Source organism: Sorex araneus, chromosome 1 (assembly GCF_027595985.1).
Source record: "Sorex araneus isolate mSorAra2 chromosome 1, mSorAra2.pri, whole genome shotgun sequence".
NCBI classification, from domain to species: Eukaryota; Metazoa; Chordata; class Mammalia; order Eulipotyphla; family Soricidae; genus Sorex; species Sorex araneus.
This window is the reverse complement of record NC_073302.1, coordinates 317,217,592-317,237,656: the sequence shown is the minus strand read 5'-3', so window position 1 is coordinate 317,237,656 and position 20,065 is coordinate 317,217,592. Positions and strand designations below refer to the sequence as shown.

The 20,065-nt window shown below is 38.1% G+C and overlaps 1 protein-coding gene across 1 annotated transcript in view; it reads left to right on the top strand.

Annotated features, from left to right (window-relative positions):
- The window catches only part of TLL1 (tolloid like 1), a 216,441-nt gene that overhangs the window by 175,882 nt on the left and 20,494 nt on the right, over window positions 1-20,065 (top strand). The window contains exons 17-18 of the mRNA XM_004610364.2: window positions 3,964-4,089; window positions 7,181-7,308. Coding sequence (XP_004610421.2) covers window positions 3,964-4,089; window positions 7,181-7,308 — 254 coding nt within the window. The remainder of the gene's footprint in view (window positions 1-3,963; window positions 4,090-7,180; window positions 7,309-20,065) is intronic.

Below are 20,065 nucleotides of genomic sequence, written 5' to 3'. Positions count from 1 at the left end.
GTGTGCTAGTCTCTGTGGTGTGAGGTGGTATCTCATTGTTGTTTTGATCTGCATCTCCCTGATGATTAGTGATGTAGAGCACTTTTTCATGTGCCTTTTGTATAATGCCCTCTTTAAAAGTATATTTTTTGGTTATAGTTTCAAATGATTATTTTTATCAAAGGCATAGAAAGTCAAAGTGGCATGAATTTTTTGAAATGAAGGAGGATGAACATATCCAACGATTTGAGTTTATTTGGAAAATTTTTCATGGAATTTAGCAATAAGCAATATTTGATAATAAATTATTATGTGCTATTTGGAAATGAAATATAAATCATTCTTTCTTGGAATTCAGTAATACATGAAAAGAATAAAGAAAATCTAATCTTTTAGTGTATAAAGTAAATAGCATTTCTAATATGCAATTATTTATTGAGATAACTGAGAACAAATTATTTTTTCTATATGTGCTAAAGATAAGGTTAAATAGGAGTTTATATATCTAAAAGGAAGATAACATTGGGGAAACTTAGCATGCTTTTAAAAATCACAATTTAGTGTTATTTGGGAATAATAATAACAATGGCTTTAGACAGTGAGAGATGAACTTAAACTTTTCTACATTCTTTAGCCAACGCTGTCCTAACAAAAAGACTCAGTTTGACTAATTGAAATACCACATATTTTTGAAGAGCAAGATAGCACAGAGGGTAGGGCATTTGCCTTGCATGCGGCCAACCTGGTTTGATTCCTCCATCCCTCTCGGAGACCCCAGCAAGCTACTGAGAGTATCCTGCCCTCACGGCAGAGCCTGGCAAGCTCCCCGTGGTGTATTTGATATGCCAAAAACAGTAACAACAAGTCTCACAATGGAGACATTACTGGTGCCTGCTCGAGCAAATTGAACAACAAGACGACAGTGCTACTGTGCTAGCCTCATTTAATAGCATTCTCTCTCACCAATCCTTTTATTGGGGATACAGTCTAACTAATACTGATGTTGCCTAGTGAGTTCCTCAGTGGCAGAAGTGAACTGCAACCCAGATTTCCTTACTCAACCATCACTCCTCTCTAGAACCCATACAGGCATCAAGCTATATAATTTATTTGTGGGGTGTTTCTATTATTTTTTAATTGAGAAAAACTTTCCATAAAAGTGTGTATGTATGTATACTTGTTTGTTTTGGGGTTTTGTTGTGCTTTTCAGGAATATTTTTTATTTTTTGGTTTGGGGCCACACCTGGCATTGCCTGGCTCTGTTTGGTGCCTGGGGGACCATATGGGATGCCAGGGATCGAACTCCAATCGCTTGCAAGGTAAATGTCCTACCCACTGTGTTATAAAATTTCAGTCACCCATATCTATAGACATTTGAAAAAAAACTGTCGCTAAGTGCACATAGTTACAATAGTATTAATGTTTATGTTTATGATGTACAAAATATTGCCACAGGCCAGAGGGCATACAGGGATTAGCACACTTGCCTTGCAGGCAGACAATCCTAGTTCAAGCACCAATAGTGATCCCTGAGCATAGAGTCAGCAGTAAGCCCTGAGCACCATCAGATGTGACCCATTCCTATTCCCCCATAAAAATATAACCAATTAGTATTTGTGCACCACCACCACCAGCATATGCAAGACTCCTCACCACTGTCTTGGTGTTGCAACCAAGCCTCTTCTTCCCCACCCACACCTCTGCTTGGTACCTCAGTTCTCATTCAATCCAATGGGTTTTGTTACTAGAATCAATTAATACCAGCTGACATGTTCTACAGCCAACCTACCTTGCATCAGGTATACATATTTCTTTATACTTCCCTGCCTGGACACCATTTTTCTCATGGAATGGCTATAATTTGAGAGGAAATTTGGTCTGATATTATTCTGACAAAACATGAACTAAAAGTGTAATTAATTACAAACTAGCATGCATAAGGCTTTGATACATTTTTGAATCCCTCTTGCCAGGTTCTAATTACTGATATTCCAGTGTTTGCATGCATGGAAAGAGTAATTGTCTCCGTTGTAGTTTTCAATATCATTCATTAGTGCTCTCTTGAAGGTGAATATTTCCTCAATAGTTTTGTGCAGAAACCTGTGCCATGGTTGTGTACCTACAGGTAGGAGAGTGTATGGGTACATGTGTGTGTGCTCAGAGGTGAGTCGGCCTATGTGTTTGAGTATGTGTGGAGAGTACATCTGCTGTGGTATATGGATGTTCTGGTACATGGATGCTTTATTTCTTTTTCGTATTGAAAATTCTATAAGAAGAAAAAATTGTATTTGGATATTTTCTTTGGGGCTGGAGTGATAGCACAGCAGGTAGTGCATTTTCCTTGCATGCAGCCAACCTGGGTTTGATTCCTCCGCCCCTCTTGGACAGCCCAGAAAACTACCGAGAGTATCTCACTCGCACGGCAGAGCCCAGCAAGCTACCATGGCGTATTTGATATGCCAAACAAACAATATCAGCAAGTCTCACAATGGAGACATCACTGGTGCTTGCTCGAGCAAATCTATGAGCAATGGGATGATAGTGATACAGTGATTTTCTTAGACTTCAAAGTGAATATTAGAAGTACAATAAAAGTGTATCAAGAATAGGTAGAATACCTGTACAAGCACAGATATATTGTTTGTTTTAGCTTAAAAACATTGGGTGTGCTGGTGTGTGTTTGGGTTGTTCCGATAGTCCTAGTACACAACTCTATTGCTGACATTTGTGGAAGCTGTCAGTTATCAATATCCAAACATGCAACATTAAAGTGACGGACAAAAAAAATGTTGATAAAAACAATTGTCTTTCCTAAACCTGTCTCTATAGAGTGGTTATTCATGAAATCGGTACTCAACCATTATATGACTGAAACCCAAGCATGAAAATTTGTAATTTTGTAACTGTACCTCACAGGGATTCTCTAATAAAAAATTTAAAAAGAAAAAGAAAACTGACTTTGGCTTTTTGGGGACCACCATGAACTCCCTAATTCTTGCTAGAGTTGTCTGTGTAAAGTTTGAGGTCAGCCTAACCTCTGATATGGCTGTCAGAGTTTCCTTTGGTGCACTGTGCAGTGGGAGTGATGAAAGTCTGAGTGATGTGTCAGCATTTATATGTGTCAGGAGCAATCTGAGAGTTCTGACTTTTATGGACAAGCTAGGCCTGGAGTGACAGCTGAGTAACATAGAAAGGTGTCAGTGCCTCTCGTTGGGTTGACTGCTTGCTAATCTGCTTTGGCGTTTCTCCCGATATGTGGTACATTCATTGTTATTTCATAGAGGTCCTATTTCTCAGTCTCTCCTTTGGTTCTAACACACTAAAAGCCCTTTTAGGGAACCATTTGTTAATAAACTAGTCTGCAAGAGTAGATTTGTTTAAAAAATATAAAGCTTAACAATGCTTTCTTCTGCCTCTTAATGTTATGAGATCTTGAGATTCACCATGTGAAGTCTAACTGTGAAATGAATTTAAAAAAATCAACAGTCATAGTAAATACTGAGTGATTTATTTTTAAAAAGGAATTACAGATGTCTTAAGTCCTGTTTAGCCTCTGTCTGGACACAGGGTTAACACACTGCAGGATTTTCCTCTACTTAAATGCCATCTCTAGTGTTTATTCAGACTACTTAAAATTTTAACTCATTTTTTAAAAATTGACAGCACATGTCTAAGATTACTTGGAAAAAGACACATTGATTTCCTCTGTCCTCCTCAAATCGTCAACTGCAGCACCGAAACAAAGGAGTATGGCGTGTTCTCAACCAGAAGCAAATGGTCTTATAAAACTCAGTGCCTGGTAGATGGCGCCAAGCTAAACAAGGATTACAGTAAGATGTACCACATCTTGGTTGCTGTTCTTGGGAGCAGAGAAAACCCTGACTTGGTTTATCATTTGTTGGTGTTAAGCACAGCTCGATGACTCTCCTGTGATAGCCTGGGTTTTGAAAACTGCTTTCTAAACGGGGGTTATCTCTTTGCTAGATAAAGATGAATGCTCCAAGGATAACGGTGGGTGTCAACATGAGTGCGTCAACACGATGGGAAGCTACGTGTGTCAGTGCCGTAATGGATTCGTGCTGCACGAAAATAAACACGACTGCAAGGAAGGTAAGAAAACAGTGCTTTGTTCTCTTGACAACATCTAGAATTCACTGCAGTCTGGTTGTAAAGCGCCTTTTGGATTATGCTTCAATAATTATTGAATTTGGATTATTCCAAGAAGCATAGTCCAATCAGTGAGTGATTGTATTTGAAATTTAAAAAAATTTTTAAGTGTTGAAATTTAAAAAAATGTACAAAAGTATGAAGTACTTATAGAAGTATGATGTACTTATAAAAGTATGAAGTATGTATAGAAGTATGACCAGTACCTGGTCAATGATGCCAGACATACAATTTGTGCTGTTGGGAGTTAAAGGTTCAGCACTTCTCACCTGGGCGGCATTAGAATAACTGTATGTCAGGCATACAACCTACAGTGATGTGTCTGGCAGCCGGAGAAATAGCTCCCAGGTATTTTTAAGTGGCCCTGATAACATGCTCCCACAGTTTGACTTAACTTCCATTAAATGTTCCACATTTGATTTCATTTCCGTCCCTGAAATATCTCATATGTGTGCTGCTTCACTAGTGCTGTCACTTTAAATGCCAGATGTAGCAAACTCAAATGCCTGCAGGAGAGAAGACATTTGAAAATGGTAGACACTATGCCATTTAAAGTTTGAAATCACAGTTTGGTTCCTTCCACCCCCAAGCTCAACAAGAAAAACATGCTAGTAGTGCAATAGTAGCCTACTAGTTTGGGGCTTGAGATCTTCCAGTGTTCCAAGATTTCATAAAAACAGTTTTCTCTTTGACCAATATTAGTTAAGTAGAAATAGGAACTAATTACTCAGTTATAGTTATCATTTTGAGGTTCTGCTCCTGAACTTCATACCTACTTTGTATATAACCCTAATTGGAAAGAATTACTAAAGCAGATTTTTTAAACTCTAGCCCTTAACTCTTGTAGCTTAACAGTTTCCTCACTTGAAACACAGTTGGAGAGCATCTCTTTTTGTACACATTAAATATTATTCTGAACCAGCCCATATTTTATTTATTTCTATTGAAATATTGTCAAATAGCAAGATTTTCTCAATTTTATTGAGTTGATAATATTACCTAGTTATATGAAAGCAGGACATTTTATTTCACATATGACTATACATTCATGAGAATTCTGAAATTCCTTATTCTACCTACCATAGGCTGTTTCATCAACAGGCCAAGAAATATGTTTAATTGCCTTGTAGATATGAAAGGTAATTCAGAGAAAAAAATGAAATCAAATTTGCCGAGAATATGTGTAACCAATGGTTTATAGTTATCAAGTGCAATTTAGATAAACTAAATCTCCATTCATTATAGTATATGATCTTAAAGGATGTTATAGAAACTTCCATTACATGGAATAATCTTTTGGGGGGAGGGGGTTGCCTTTTTTTTTTTTGCAGTTTGGGGAATTGATCCCAGGGCCTCGTACATGCCAGGAAAGTATCTACCACTGTTCATAGCCCATCCCCTAAAGTTCATATGGAGAGGGCACTTGTTGCTCAGAGCTTACTCATGGCTCTTTTCCGGGTTCACTTCTGGCGGTGCTTAGGATTCTGAACTTTGGTTATAAGGCAAGTGCCTTAATACCTTGTACTACCTCCATGTTCCCCTAAAATTTGTTTTTATTACCAGTAAAGGCACAGGGTTTTTCTCCATTACGTTGTGGCTGCTCTCTACAGTTTAGCAGTGAGCCTCTTGACTCGGTTTCCTTGATGATTGTGAGATATTAGGGTCTATGCATTCCATATGGCACAGACAGGGCTAATGATATTTTAAAACCTTTCCAAGAATGAATCCAGACCAGAGACATGGCTCAGTGGTATAGAACTTGCCTTGAATGTGTGAGGCCAGGGTTCGATTACCAGTTCTGTGTGGTCCCCCAAGCACTGAACCGAAGCTCTGCAGCACTGCTAATGTGGACCCTAAACCAAAACCAAAACCAAAAAACACACACAGACACACAACAGAAGGAACATTTTTGTTGTTTTATAGATGGAGAATCTCCTCTTTTTCATTCCTCTGTGACAAATTAAAATCTTCACATGGAAACCCAGCTCAATTATAGTAAAGGTTTGGAATTAAGATCAATACATCATATGTGTGGTTCCATAGGGTATTAAGTATTTTGTCCCTACTATATGGAATTTCCATACAGAGATATCTTGGAAAATTTTAGAGAATTGTATGTTATAATGGTATAAACAATATAGAATAAATTATTTCTATTCTATATTGAATAAATTATTATTCTAACAATGTAGAATAAATTATTAGTTCAGAAATACTGAGTACTGCCTGAATAAAATAGATAGAAAACAACTTGAAAATGTTAAATATTCTTAAAATTTGTTACTGTTATTCAGTTATTCAATTATTCAGCAATAATGAAATAGCCTCTAAAGTGAAATTATTTTAATTATGGAAAACTTAAAAGAAATTTTATGTTAATTGAATGAGTTCTTTGAAATTGTTCTGAAGCAATCTCCAAGTCTAATAGCTCTTCACTTATTTTTCTCCTTAATACTTCATTTTACTTTTATGAAACTGAGGCTAATTTACTTTAGCAGCTAAAATTGTGTTTATAACTAACTATGAACCATGGTAGGTACCTCATTAGAACTAGAGAAAGAGAAAATCTAAATACAAGATTCATTAAGTGGTTCAGCAGTGTTTACTAGCTGTAAATATTATTTCTGTTAATAGAAAAGAATTGTTTGAAACGATCTATTGCTTTTTAAGTCTGTGGCATTACATTAAATATTTCACTCATAACAGGTGTTGATCTCCTTGATTTCAACGTGTGTAGCTTTGTTAAAATCTGAGTTGACAGACCCGGCAGTTGAAAATAGTTCATTTTCCTCTAGGCGTTTATTTAATTCATTGTAAACACTTAATTCCATGTGAACAAGAAAGCAAACATAGCCTGATTATGCCCAGAAATATGTTTGCCAAAAACAGATGAAGATGATAGCCGAGACTGAAGTGATGAGTAGTTAGTATTCAGGGCAGTCTTTAGTGGGATAGTGGTAAATAAGCTGCTTGCTTTCTGGCCCAGGGCTGGGCTAGATTTCCACGTTGATTGTTATTATCGTTATTGGCACAGCTGAGTGTGAACAGAAAATACACAGTCCAAGTGGCTTCATTACCAGTCCCAACTGGCCAGACAAGTACCCAAGCAGGAAGGAATGCACATGGGAGCTCAGTGCCACCCCCGGCCACCGCATCAAATTAGTAAGTGACCGAGTCCTTCTTCTGTTAACTTGACTGCCCGTGTCTCCTATGGTGAGCTGATGGAAACAAAACGAATGTTTATTGAATTGAATTAGTAGGCAGCTGCAAGAGATTTCTTTCTTGTGCTTGCTTTTTTACACTAAATAAGTCCTTGATTTTCTAGAACATGATAATGGTAACCATGTGGTTCTCATAGGATGCTCTTTTCCTGATGTTTTAAAAGGCATTACAGAAGTTACTGTGAACAGAAGGCCCTCTTTCTGAGTATGTCACTGGTAAGGATGTTCCCAAATAAGGAAAATGTATGCCAAGTCAGATGTACGCATCATGTAAACTGTATATGTGCTGTATATCATGTATGTACATTTATATAACCTTTGGTCTTTGTGGAATATTACCTGTCATTAATACAGTGGTGCTGTTTAGATAGGCAACAATTTTCTTAGACTTATCCCAGACTCAAATATGAGTATTATTTGACATCATTCCTATATTCTTTCTATCTTATGTTCTGTTCTGGTCATTTGATAATATATATTAAACTTTATTATAAGCTACAGAGTTCTTATAAAAGTATATTTTTGAAGAGACAAAATAATAGGGATATATAAATGCAAACAATTTCCTGGAATTGGCTATTGTCTACAGTAGGAGTCAGTATCTCAGCATCTAGCAAAAGACAACACAGCTCCACAGATACTTTGATCGAGAGCAGTTCTTTTGGTATGAGGGTTAGGAGTGTCCCTTGTTTCAGTGTAGCTGCGATGTCACAGATGGACTTTCTCAGCTCACTTCCTCTCTCGTTGGAAGTCAGACACCATCTTTATATCCTTAACTGGTCTTTCAACAGAGCTTCTTTTTTCCTTTCCCAGTGATAGAAGAGCCATGATATTATTTGCATCAATCTTCCCCAGAGATAAAGATTTTTATGGTGGTGCAATGATGTTTAACTCTTCCTCAAGCTACTTGGTCTGTGACTTTGCTTTGGTGACTGAGTTTTCTGCTTCTCCCTTAAAACTTTTTTTGGGGGGAAAGGAAATTTAGATCAAACCTGCCTACCTGCTCAAGGCCTACGTGCTTCTGGCTCTGTGCTCATAGATCACTCCTGGCAGGGTTCATAGATCACTTTTGGTGCCAGGGACTAAATGGTAAGCCACATGCAAGGCAGAGGGATTTACCAGTTATTCTATCTGCATGATTTTTCCTATGAGCAGAAGATCAGGGGAATGGAAATGAGCCTGCCAATGAGTGCAAACTATCACCATTTCTGCACTTCCCAGGGGTTCTGTCATCCATGCTTGGTTTTTACTAATCCATTGAAATTCTAAGTGGATGTCTCTTTGGGAGTTCTATACAGACACACATGCATCTTCCTCCTATAGTCTGACCTGGTGAGCAAAGTTTTGTCCCAGCTTACAGGGATCTTTCAGTGGGTTTCATAATATATGTCGATTAGTAACTTCTGCTTTTTGCTATACTCAGGCAAAGTTGTGATTTTTTAATTTACCCGTGTTTTTTGTTTTTTTTTCGTGTTTTTCCCTGTTGTTACTGTTGTTAGATAGAAACAATACTACTTTCTGCTTTCTATAATAAGGGAAATATAAAACTTTTGGTGTTCCGTAGTTTTTTAATGATAATATTTACCTAAACCCAGTTATATACCTCTCAACAAATTAAACATCCCCTCCAATCCTAGGATGGTCTATTCATTCACAAACTGTAGGCTTTCTTTTTTGTGCAATCATTACACTTGAGGACAAGGATATAAAATATGTCTGTTCAGCCAAGATCATTCTTACTAGTATCCCAATAAGGTAATTTTCAGAAAGAAAGTGTGGGCCTAAGTATTCATATTCATCTTTCAGTATTCAGCGTTGTGATCTTAGTGGAAGTACTTATAGTCTAAAGTAGGTCTTGTCAAATTTTACTAAGCATCAGAGTTGCCTGGAGGGCTTATTAAAAAGCACATAATAACTAAAGTTTCTGGATCTTATCAGAGTATTGATTTCTACTCTCTCGTCCTATAAATCATGTTTCTATAAAGTCTGACTTTCAGCATTACTCTGAGTTAAGCTCAGTAAAATGGGTGTCATAGCAGATTAGCTATCAGTGTTCATTGAGCACCAATAAGCTTTCTTTACAACTCATAGATTGTTAACCTCTTTCAGTCGGAGGGTGGGAAAATAAGGCAAAGTTTCTAAGTATTTTGCCTATACTTACTATCAAGAGGAAATTAATGCTGAAGACATTTTAATTAGTTATTAAAAACAATCCACCTAGTCAATAAGCATGAGGCACTTACTTTTCTGCTTAACCCAGTAGTCCTTTAACTTGATGGAATATTGAGTGACATGCCTCTGGTAGTTTGTAGATATATATCAGTCTTCTAAAACTATGTCTGGGACAATGAGTCCTTTGGTCAATCTGATTCTTAACTTATAACTATCAAGGTTGTGTTAGGTTGGTATTTCTCAAAGTTGGCTGTGCATTGGAATAATCTGAACAGGTTTAAGAATACTAAAGCCTGAGTTTGAACTGAAGACGTAACTGTCATGGTTGTGGTCTGCTCTTAGCAATATTGTTAGGAATATTAGAAGCCATTAAGATTTTTTTTTTGTTTTTGGGTCACACTCAGCAATGGTCGGGGCTTACTCCTGGCTCGAACTCAGAAGTTACTCCTGGCAGTACTTGGAGACCATATAGGATGCCAGGGAGTGAATCTGGGTCTCCCACATGTAAGGCAAATACCCTACCCACTGTACTATCACTCCTGCCCACCGTTAAGAATTTTAAAAACTTTCCAGATAATTCAAATCTCAAGGAAATTGTGAGAACTCATGATTCTAAAAAATGAACTAAGAAACGTTACCAGAAAATTCACTGCCCCTTATGATTTATAAGAATTCTTAGCCATAGTATTATTATAAATATATTTAGTTCCCATTGTTAATATCCATATCTAATGTCCTTTACTGTGTAACAGTATATGAACTGAACTTCTACTCATAGTTTACTACAGATTTCTAGGAATTTAGTTGGAATTATAACGCTATTATTTTCTTTTTTGCAGTTCTAATGCTGTGTTGCTTCATAATAAAATATCTACAAAGTTAATGACTTAAAATGAACTTCCTTTCCATCATACTATGGTTTTCAGGGAGGGGAAGCTTTCTTAGTGCTTTGCTGGCAGCACTGATGTAGTTCTGGGTCTGCAAGGAGAGTGTCTGAGGCCCAAGAGGAACCTCTAAAGGCTTGGAAACTTATCTCTTCCTGTTCTATTGGCAAAGCAAATAATGAAGACTGACAGGATTCAAGGGGAAGAAAGTTAGGCTGCACATGTCTATGGGAGGAATAGTAAAATATATGTCACTGTCACTGTCATCCCATTCATTGATCAACGATTTGCTCGAGCGGGTCCAGTAACATCTCCATTCATCCTAGCCCTGAGATTTTAGCAGCCTCTTTTTACTCCTCCTTCCCAATGGTGCCGCATTGTATCCTCTTCAGGGTCAGGGTAATGAGACCCATCATAGTTACTGTATTTGGCATATGAGTAAACCCTCAAACTTGGGTCAACCACATGCAAGGCAAGCACTTTACCTACTGTACACTTTACCTACTTTCTTTGGCCTCTTTAAAAAATATGTTTTGGGAGCTGGAGTGATAGCACAGCGGGTAGGGCAGTTGCCTTGCACGAGGCCGACCCGGGTTCGATTCCCAATATCCCATATGGTCCCGTGAGCCCTGCCAGGGGTAATTCCTGAGTGCAGAGCCAAGAGTAACCCCTGTGCATTGCCGGGTGTGACCCAAAAAAAAATTATTATTATTATTATTATTATTGGGCTGGAGCAATAGCACAGCAGGTAGGACGTTTGCCTTGCATGCGGTTGACCTGGGTTCAGTTCCTCCGCGCTCCTCTCAGAGAGCCCAGCAAGCTACCGAGAGTATTTTGCCCACACGGCAGAGCCTGGCAAGCTACCCGTGGGGTATTCAATGTGCCAAAAAAAAAAAACAGTAACAAGAAGTCTCACAATGGAGACGTTACTGGTTCTCACTTGAGCAAATTGATGAGCAATGGGATGACAGTGATACAGTGACAGTTAATAGTGATATTATTATTATTGTTGTTACTATTTCTTCTGATATAGTTACTATATGTTACTATTTCATCTGACATCTGATAGCCTAGTTCTCTCTCTTAGAGAACTTGGCAAGCTACCAAGAATTTACTGCCCTCACTGGAGAGCCTGGCAAGCTCCCCGTGGCATATTCATGTGCCAAATACAAATAAAATATATGTAGCCATCTTTAATCCCAAATATGTAAAGATGTGAGATTACCCATATTAAGGTAAGTTATTATTTACATCATCCTGATAAATTTCTAGAAAGTTTAAAGTCTAGAGTTTAAAAATTTAAAAATCTAAAACATGAAGCCAAAATACTATAAGGTTATGATATGCCACCTGGTAATTTTTTATGCCATTGTAATACTGACCATTAATATAAAATAACAGTTCAAATAAAATAACAAATTACGTCTTTTCTATATAATAAGCATACCAAATTTTTGCCCATCATAAATTTTCTAATTTAAAGTCAAATATAAGATTAATTATAGTCTTTAGTAAGATGCTCTAGTATCTTGCCCGCACAGCAGAGCCTGGCAAGCTACCCATGGCATATTTGATATGTCAAAAACAGTAACAAGTCTCAAAGTGGAGACATTACTGGTGCCCGCTCGAGTAAATCGATATCCAATGGGATGACAGTGATCCAGTGATACAGTAAGATGCTCAAATGGACTATTTTGCTTTTTCCTTGTATTTTTCTGATATATGTTCAAAAATGTATAAACCCCAGGGATACTATCATCTTATAAATGCAATTAGTTGCAGCGGTAGAATATAATATACACTCTGCAGTGGGATCAAAAGGGAGAGTCCTTCAAAAAATATCTAAAACAGGCACTCTCTTATGTACTTCTACAAATATTACCAAGTTTTCCATTTCTTAAAATTACTCTGTAAATGTAATTTCATTGGGTGTATCTTATGTTGCCAAAAAATAATAATAACCCCGCACTTGTTTAAATAGCACTAGAAACTAATGTGTGTATAGTACCTAATGTTTCAAATAGAGCATCTCAACTTTTATTGTAAATGACAGTTATAAACAAAAAGCAGTCCTATGTTTATGTGGTGTGAAAAGACTCTAAAGGCACAAAGAATCTGTAGGCCTTCAAGCAAGGCATTGTCTCTAAAGTTTGGGGGGTAGGGGGGGTTTGCTCTAAAAATAACAGCAGGGGCCAGAACTATAGTATAGTAGGTAGGATGCTTGCCTTGCACACAACCAACTCAGGTTAGATCCCTGGTCTCCCATATGGTTTTCTTAACCCCCAGTGGGAGTGATCCATGAATGCAGAACCAGGCTTATCTCTAACCATCAGTGGTATGGTATGGCCCCAAAGCAAAAATCAAAAAAAAACCTTTTTTGGAATAGCATCTTGCATCAAAGAGAAAAGGTATCCATAATTACCCTGTACATGCACCCACATAATACTTTAAATGGAACCCAATCATACATATGCAACAAAGAATTATGGCCAGTTGGAAATAAGTATTTTAAATTCAGAGATGTGGCTATAGGTCCTAGTACTTTTACTTAGTAATCTTGTTATATCTAGAATGAAATCAGATTCTTTTAAACTCTTGATCTCTTTACCTGGAAGTTAAAGATAATACTCATAAATTTTGTGGGTGTATTATATATAAAGTGGAGATCACATGTTACAGGGTGAAAATATTTAGCCCTTACTTCAAAGTGTGCAGACTAATGCTCTCTACCCCTAAGTGCTTGGCATGGTACTTTATGAAATACCAGTAAACACTTATATATAATATCCAAATAGTGATCATATGATGATAATTAAATTTGATACAATTTTGTTGAATAATTTAACCATCATTAAGCTTGTGTATAGCCTTATACACTTAAAATTCAGTCCTTGCAGTTTAAAAAAAGCAGTTAAAAATAGCTATTGATGACTTGTCACCAAATCCTTTTTTAAAAGAAGAACAGAAAGTGAATATTTTTCACTTTGTAGATGCTGTGGTCCAAGTACTGCCAACTTAAATTTGCCATTTAAGTGTGAAAGCTGCCATCGACAATCCAGAAAGATTGGCTGTGGTTGTTGTCCAATAAAAGGTTTTGTTACAAAGACTAGCTACAGGCTTTACAGATTTTTTCTTTGGAGATTTAGTAATTACATTGTAGTTTATTAAGCCCAGCCAAAAAGGGTGGGTGACATAAGGATAATGTGGCACGCTGATGGCGATAGAAGCATTCTAACCACAGCATAAACATTAAGACTGCTGGGACCATTTTATCACTGTAATACTTAAGTTAAAAAAATTAAATGGAGAGGGGGTCAAAAGAGTTTGAAATGATGGGCCATGTGTGGCTTATTTCATTGAGGCAAAATTAGGCTATAATATTGGTTTTGGTGTACACCATTACAATCTGACTTTCCATTGTGATCTCCACTCAAAATCTGATTTCCTTTCTCCACCATCTCTTCTTTGATTGAGTGAAAGCATTCATCTTTTACTCCATAGTATACAGACTAATGCTCCCTACCCCCTAAAAATGCCTAAACCTGTGCCTAGGGTGGGCCCAGTATAATCACAGGTACCTTACGAGAGGCCAATAGGAGACCAGAGGGGAGAGAAGATGTCCTAGCATTGGTTTTGAAGATGGAGGAAAAGCAGAAGAGGATTTCAAGTCTCATCAGCATGAGGCAGGTTCTGAAGTGTAAAGATTTCACACAGAGTCTCACCTCAGGTCTCTAGCAGCAAGATCTTCCTTAGTCATTTTAGACCTTCACAGTTCAAGGAGAAGAAACAGGGCTGGGTTTGTGAAATTTGCTACAGCAGCAATAAGAATATACTTGCTCTTAGTGTGTGTGTGTGTGTGTGTGTGTGTGTGTGTGTGTGTGTGTTTCATGCTGTTTCATGCTGACTGCATGAAAGCAGTGTTGATGTCAAAGAAGACTTGGTAAAATTATTTCATGGAAAAAGAAAAGAAAATCTCACTGAAAAGGGGATAAAGTTCTGAGTGAGTAGGGATCCAGATCTTTCTTCCTGGCTTCATCCTGCTTTCATTCTCAAACTCCACTGACATTTTTTTTTCATATTTTGTTTTTATATTTTGAATATATATGTTTTTATATTTTGAGTATAAAGACAAAATGACCAAAAAAATGTCTAGGCATGGGAGCACACAGTTAATAGACCAACATAATTTTGTTGTATTTATCATATCCTAGAGTTTTGCTCATTTATAGAGTTGCAATTTAGTGCTTTCGAGGTCAGATATTTTTAAAAAGTAAAACACCTAAAAGTTTTCTCTAATCCTCTACTTGTACATCCATTATAAAGTAGATTTGACTGCTTTATAGCAGACTCAGGGTAAAGAAGAGATCTTTTTTAGTGACAAGAGTGTGTTTTGTATTCCACACACCATTTTTTCCACTGGCCTCCCTTTAATCCTCCCAAAGACTTGTGGGAAACCAAATGACAGTTCTTACGGAAGACAGGAAGAGGCGAGAGATGGCTGGGGCCATAGCACTCTCAATCTTATCTCACAGCTGCTCAAATTGCATCAGTCTCTTTAATTCCCTTAGTTTAAATAGGCATCCTGGCACAATTTTATTTCCACATTAAGTCCTATCACTTTATTATCTTGTCCTTTGTGAATAAGTGTAATCACTCTGAATGGATTTATCCCTTAGCCAGTGCCTGTATTTCCACTAAAAGCATCTCCACAGATGTTATATATGGGGACTGTGTATAGAAATCTGGCTGGTGGCCAGCTAGGTAGATTAAGTTTTCTTGGGTATTCTGGAAACACACAGTTCTTCTTTCCACAGACTAAAATCAGAATTCAATTTTATTTCCTTTGAATTGGATTCTTAATCTCATTATTTACTTGTGGAAATGCATTAGGATCTCTGACCATAACTCATGAATCATTTTGCTCATTTTTGGTCTAAGACCTAGATTACTAACCTTAAAATAAAGGAAATCCAATAATGGCATGAGCAGTAAGTTTTAAAATATTCCATTGGGCATACTATTGGTGTAAGTGCTTGGAAAATATCAAAAAGGACAATTTTAAATAAGGGCATTGTTTCAACAGAAACCAGAGTTCCTTACCATCCATACATAAACTTGACTCTTTATTCCTGTGAAATGGAATGATTTGTGAGTCGATAAGTCTCTGAGGGCCACTTCATGGCTTTGGGATGTGATAGGATGTTCACATTCTGTTTCTTTTATGTATTTAGAGATTCATAGCTCAGCAAGTGTGTAGAGGATACAGTGATAGTTCACTTTATCATTTGGAGGTCTTAACATTTTTCCAAATTTCCCATGGGCTCCTGAATCTCTAGAGCCTAGACATATTTCTCATTGTGGTGAAGTCACCAATGATTTTAAGAGTCAGAGTTAAGAGAGTGCGGGCTGTGAGTTAGTCATGCTTGTGCTGTGTATGGCAGCGTTTTCTGGGTTAAACTAACTCCTGCAAAAGGACCACCCCAGCTTTGCCGTCTAGCTCATAAGCTGCCACCCATTCCAAAAGAGAAATTCACTTAGAACTCAGTGAATTAGAGTTTCTCATGGAGTTTAAGGAAACGCCACTTACAAAACCTTTGCCTAATTGGACTCTTACAGAGTCCTTCTGATTCCGTTAGTGATTTGGCAAAAAGCTGGACCTATTTGGTTCCCACATGGCCCCTGACCACGTGCCAGTGTGCCCTTTAGCCCACCAGCTCTATGCCACTTTTTGCCATGTTGCTGCTGGATTAAACAGTTGCTGATTTACTCCACAGGTTCCATATTTCATTGGAGAGTGCAGTGGTCATTTAGCTTCCTCATTCATTTGGTTTTCAGTGGACCAATTAATGGATGGAATATATTGGTTTATAAATTCTGATCCCATATTTTAAACTTAAAGGCTATATTGTAGAATCCCCTACGCCCTCTTAAAATGTTCTTTTCAGCACTGTAGATTCCTCTGTTCCCTAGTGACAGTGACTAAATCACCTTTTCAAGAGCCAGTTACTTAACAAGGGAGTGTTTTCTGATACAGTTAATGTCTTGCCTTGCTGAAGTAACATGTTTTTGTAACTGTTAAGTTCTGTGCTTCAGAAAGAACTCTGGGTGTAGATAAACCACTTAATAGTTTATGAGCAATTAAAAACTGGTATTTTGACTGCATCTGAGACAAATAGTATGAAGTGCTGAGTACCTTTGCCTGTGAGGCAGACTCTGTTATTTATACGGTTTTCCAGCCACAGGATTGGCTCTGAACACAGGGCAGGTAGTTAAGTCAATAAATGTCCAGACTGGCCCTGATCTTCTGTATCCCATCACTTTACTCCACTCTGCCTGAGATTACAGGGAAGAATTGTGACAAATCCTTCCATGACATGCTGCTTTGTGTACTATAAGTCAAGATAAATAAACTCCAGAATGGTCTCATTTATTATATTTTCGTACACTGGTTTTGTTTTCAGTGACGTTATTTATGCTATGTATGATCTTATTTAAACTCCTCAGTATCTTTGGTCAAATGAACTTTTAACCCATTGTGATTATAAAAAATAATGACTGGTGAATGATTATAGCATTTTTATTTACACTTTCAACTAGCATGCAGAGGTCTGAGTCATGAGCGCTCAGATCTTTTAAAATTTTTGTTTCAAGATTTCTCTCTCCTATTCCTGAAAGTAGTATAAACCACTTCTTCCATTTTTTCCCCTCATTCCTCAGGAGAGATGCATAGGTGGAAATGTGACCTGGGATGGTTAAGTGGCCAGACCTGAGAGTGAATCACTCTTAGTCACTATTTATTTTAAAATTATAAAATGAATTTCACTGGCACCCTTCTGGCCTCTTGAATCTCAGTGTCCACAGTCCTAAACTGTGGAAAGTTCTTTCTTATTGATTATTTCTTTAACTGTTGTTTGTTCATCACATTTGCCTTCTTGTTCTTCATAGACTCCAGTGATTCTTACATTGTTCCTCTTGAACTTATCCCATAGTTCTCTGGAATGCTGTTCATTTCTTTCCAGAAATGTTAGCACCTATTTTCTACCTTCTTTCTTAGAAATTTCCTGTTTCTCCTTTTGGAGTTCCTTCATATTTTGCTCAGCTTGTTTTTCTGCTGTTCAGCTTCTATTGGCTTTTAAAAATATTCCCTATCACATTCTTCATTTTTAAGTATAGTTGTTTTTTCATTGCCTCATACTTTGTTGTGCTTTGCTGACTACCTGTGCTATCGTTTCTTTGAATTCATTGAACACCCTCATCAGCGTGTCACTAAGGACAGTCTCCATATTTACTGGTGTTTGTTAGTGCTATTGTTGTAGCTCATTCAGCTTGGTGGGCTTCTATGTGTTTTCTCCATTACTGTTCTTTTTGTGTGGGGGTAAGTCTTTGTAGTTACGCTATCCCCCACTCTCCTGAAGCTACTGAGTTATTACGCTGGAGATTTCTCACTGTCTTCTCTGCCAATTCTCACAGAATGACAGGAGGAATAACTGAGCAGTAGCATGTAATTTATTTTTTTTAACTTTTTATTAAATCACCATGTGGAAAGTTACAAAGTTCTCAGGTTTATATGTCAGTTATACAATATTCAAACACCCATCCCTTCACCAGTGCCCATATTACACCACCAGAAACCCCAGTATACCCCCCGCCCCCACCCCTTAACCCCTACTGTATAACTAATGAATTTCACTTCATTTTTTCTTTACCTTGATTACATTCCATAGTTCAACACAAAACTCACTATAGTTGTTGGAGTTTCCAACCAAGAGAGACAGACCTACTACATTTGATAATTAGTTTTTCATTGCTGGAAATGAAGAGATATGTAGCCCCACTGCTACAAGTACATAACTCTCTCTCTCTCTCTTTTTTCCTTTTTCCTTACCCCCTTTTTTTTTCTTTTTCCCCCTCATCCCCCTTCCTGCGCCTCATAGTATGGTGTAGGCCACACCGAGTCGGCCAGCGTGGGGCTTTTGCTTAGTTCACAGTCCAGAGAGGTGGCTGCTACATTAAAAACCTTCAATATTTCAACAAAAACTTACTGTTATTATTTGGAGTTTCCCCCCCCAAGTCAGACCTGTTCAAATGGAACCATTTCACATTGCTGATAATTATAAATGTTAAGTCGCGTGGACGCGGGAGCGTCCGCGCGGTTTTGGATTTCTGTATAAAGTCCAGGGAATATTCTGCCAGAAATTACATAGCCCAGCTCACAGTCCCAGTGCATTGCTGTAAGAAGTCTCTGAATTCAAAGTCTTTAGGCTCAGAGGGTCCGATTCGCGCTCAGCGGCTCCGGATTTATCTGAGCCGGGGGCGTGCCGGTTACGCCCCCTTCCCATGAGTTCCTGGGAGCCCCAAAAGTAAAAACCGAATACCTGTGGGTTTGGAGTCACAGAAGATGGCGCCTGCCACGTCGGTGCCGCCAGGCCGCTGCTTTCCGTGCAGGAATGTCTGGTGGGGAGGAAAAAAATCCACCCCCGCAGCACAGAGTTGTAGCCCAGTTCGGTGTCCCAGTGCATCGCTATCAGACGCTGCGCTGGATGCCCGAATGTGTTACATCTCTGGAATCAAAGTCTTTAGGCGCAGAGGGTTCGATTCGCGCTCAGCGGCTCCGGATTTATCTGGCAGTAGCACGTAATTTGTTGAGTAGATCTAGTCACATAAGCAGTCACATGCTTCAGGGGCTGTGATGTGGGCCCTTAATATGTTATATTATAATCATGTTATATCAAAATCAAGTGACAGTCCAAAGAAAGAGACAATATTCAATGCAGCAAGATTATAAAAAGCAACTTATACACAAAGGAAAGCACATAAGATGTACAAAAGATCTATCAAATGATACTGTATGAGCCAGAAGAATATGGAAGGATATAGTACAAAAGTTCAATGAACTGAATACTTCACCAAGAATACTCTTTTCGGATAAATTAATTTGAAGAAACAATGCAGAGCTACATGGACAGGCAACAATTTTTTTTCATAGCCTTGAAACCAGTTTTGTAAGAAGCATTAAAAGGGCCCCTTTGCCGTGACCTGAGAAAAGTGGGCGTGGCCTCATTACCAGCGGCCGCTGCTAACTCGGCGGCAGCAGATAGTTTCCTCAACATCCTATGCAAGACTAACATCCTAGCTATTCGCAAGCAGTAAGACTATAAAACACAAGACTTCACATAAGAATTGAAGGAAACATCTCAGTAGGAGACCAGGTTCTACAACCGGCAAGTAAAAAGGCAACCACTATTAACTGAGCCTATCCACAATCCTTTTTTGCAACAAAAGGAAACAGGGATACTCATCTTCAAGGGCCCTCTTTCATACCACAACAACAACATGAAGAAACAGCAAAAATCCCCAGTGCAAGCGGGGGACGATCAAAGGAGTCCGGAAACCTCAATGGGCGTTTCCTACAAACTTGACCTCTCTGATAAAGAATTCAGAGTTCAAATCCTCAACATGTTCACTGAACTCAGTGCAAAGATGGACAACTTCAAGGAAGACCTGGCAGAAACAATACAACAGACAGCTGACAAAATACGGGAATAAATGAGAGCAGAAATAAAAAACATTCAAAAAGAAATGAAGGATTCGGTACATGAAATCAAAAACTCTCTGGCTGCCCTCAACAATAGGATGACTGCA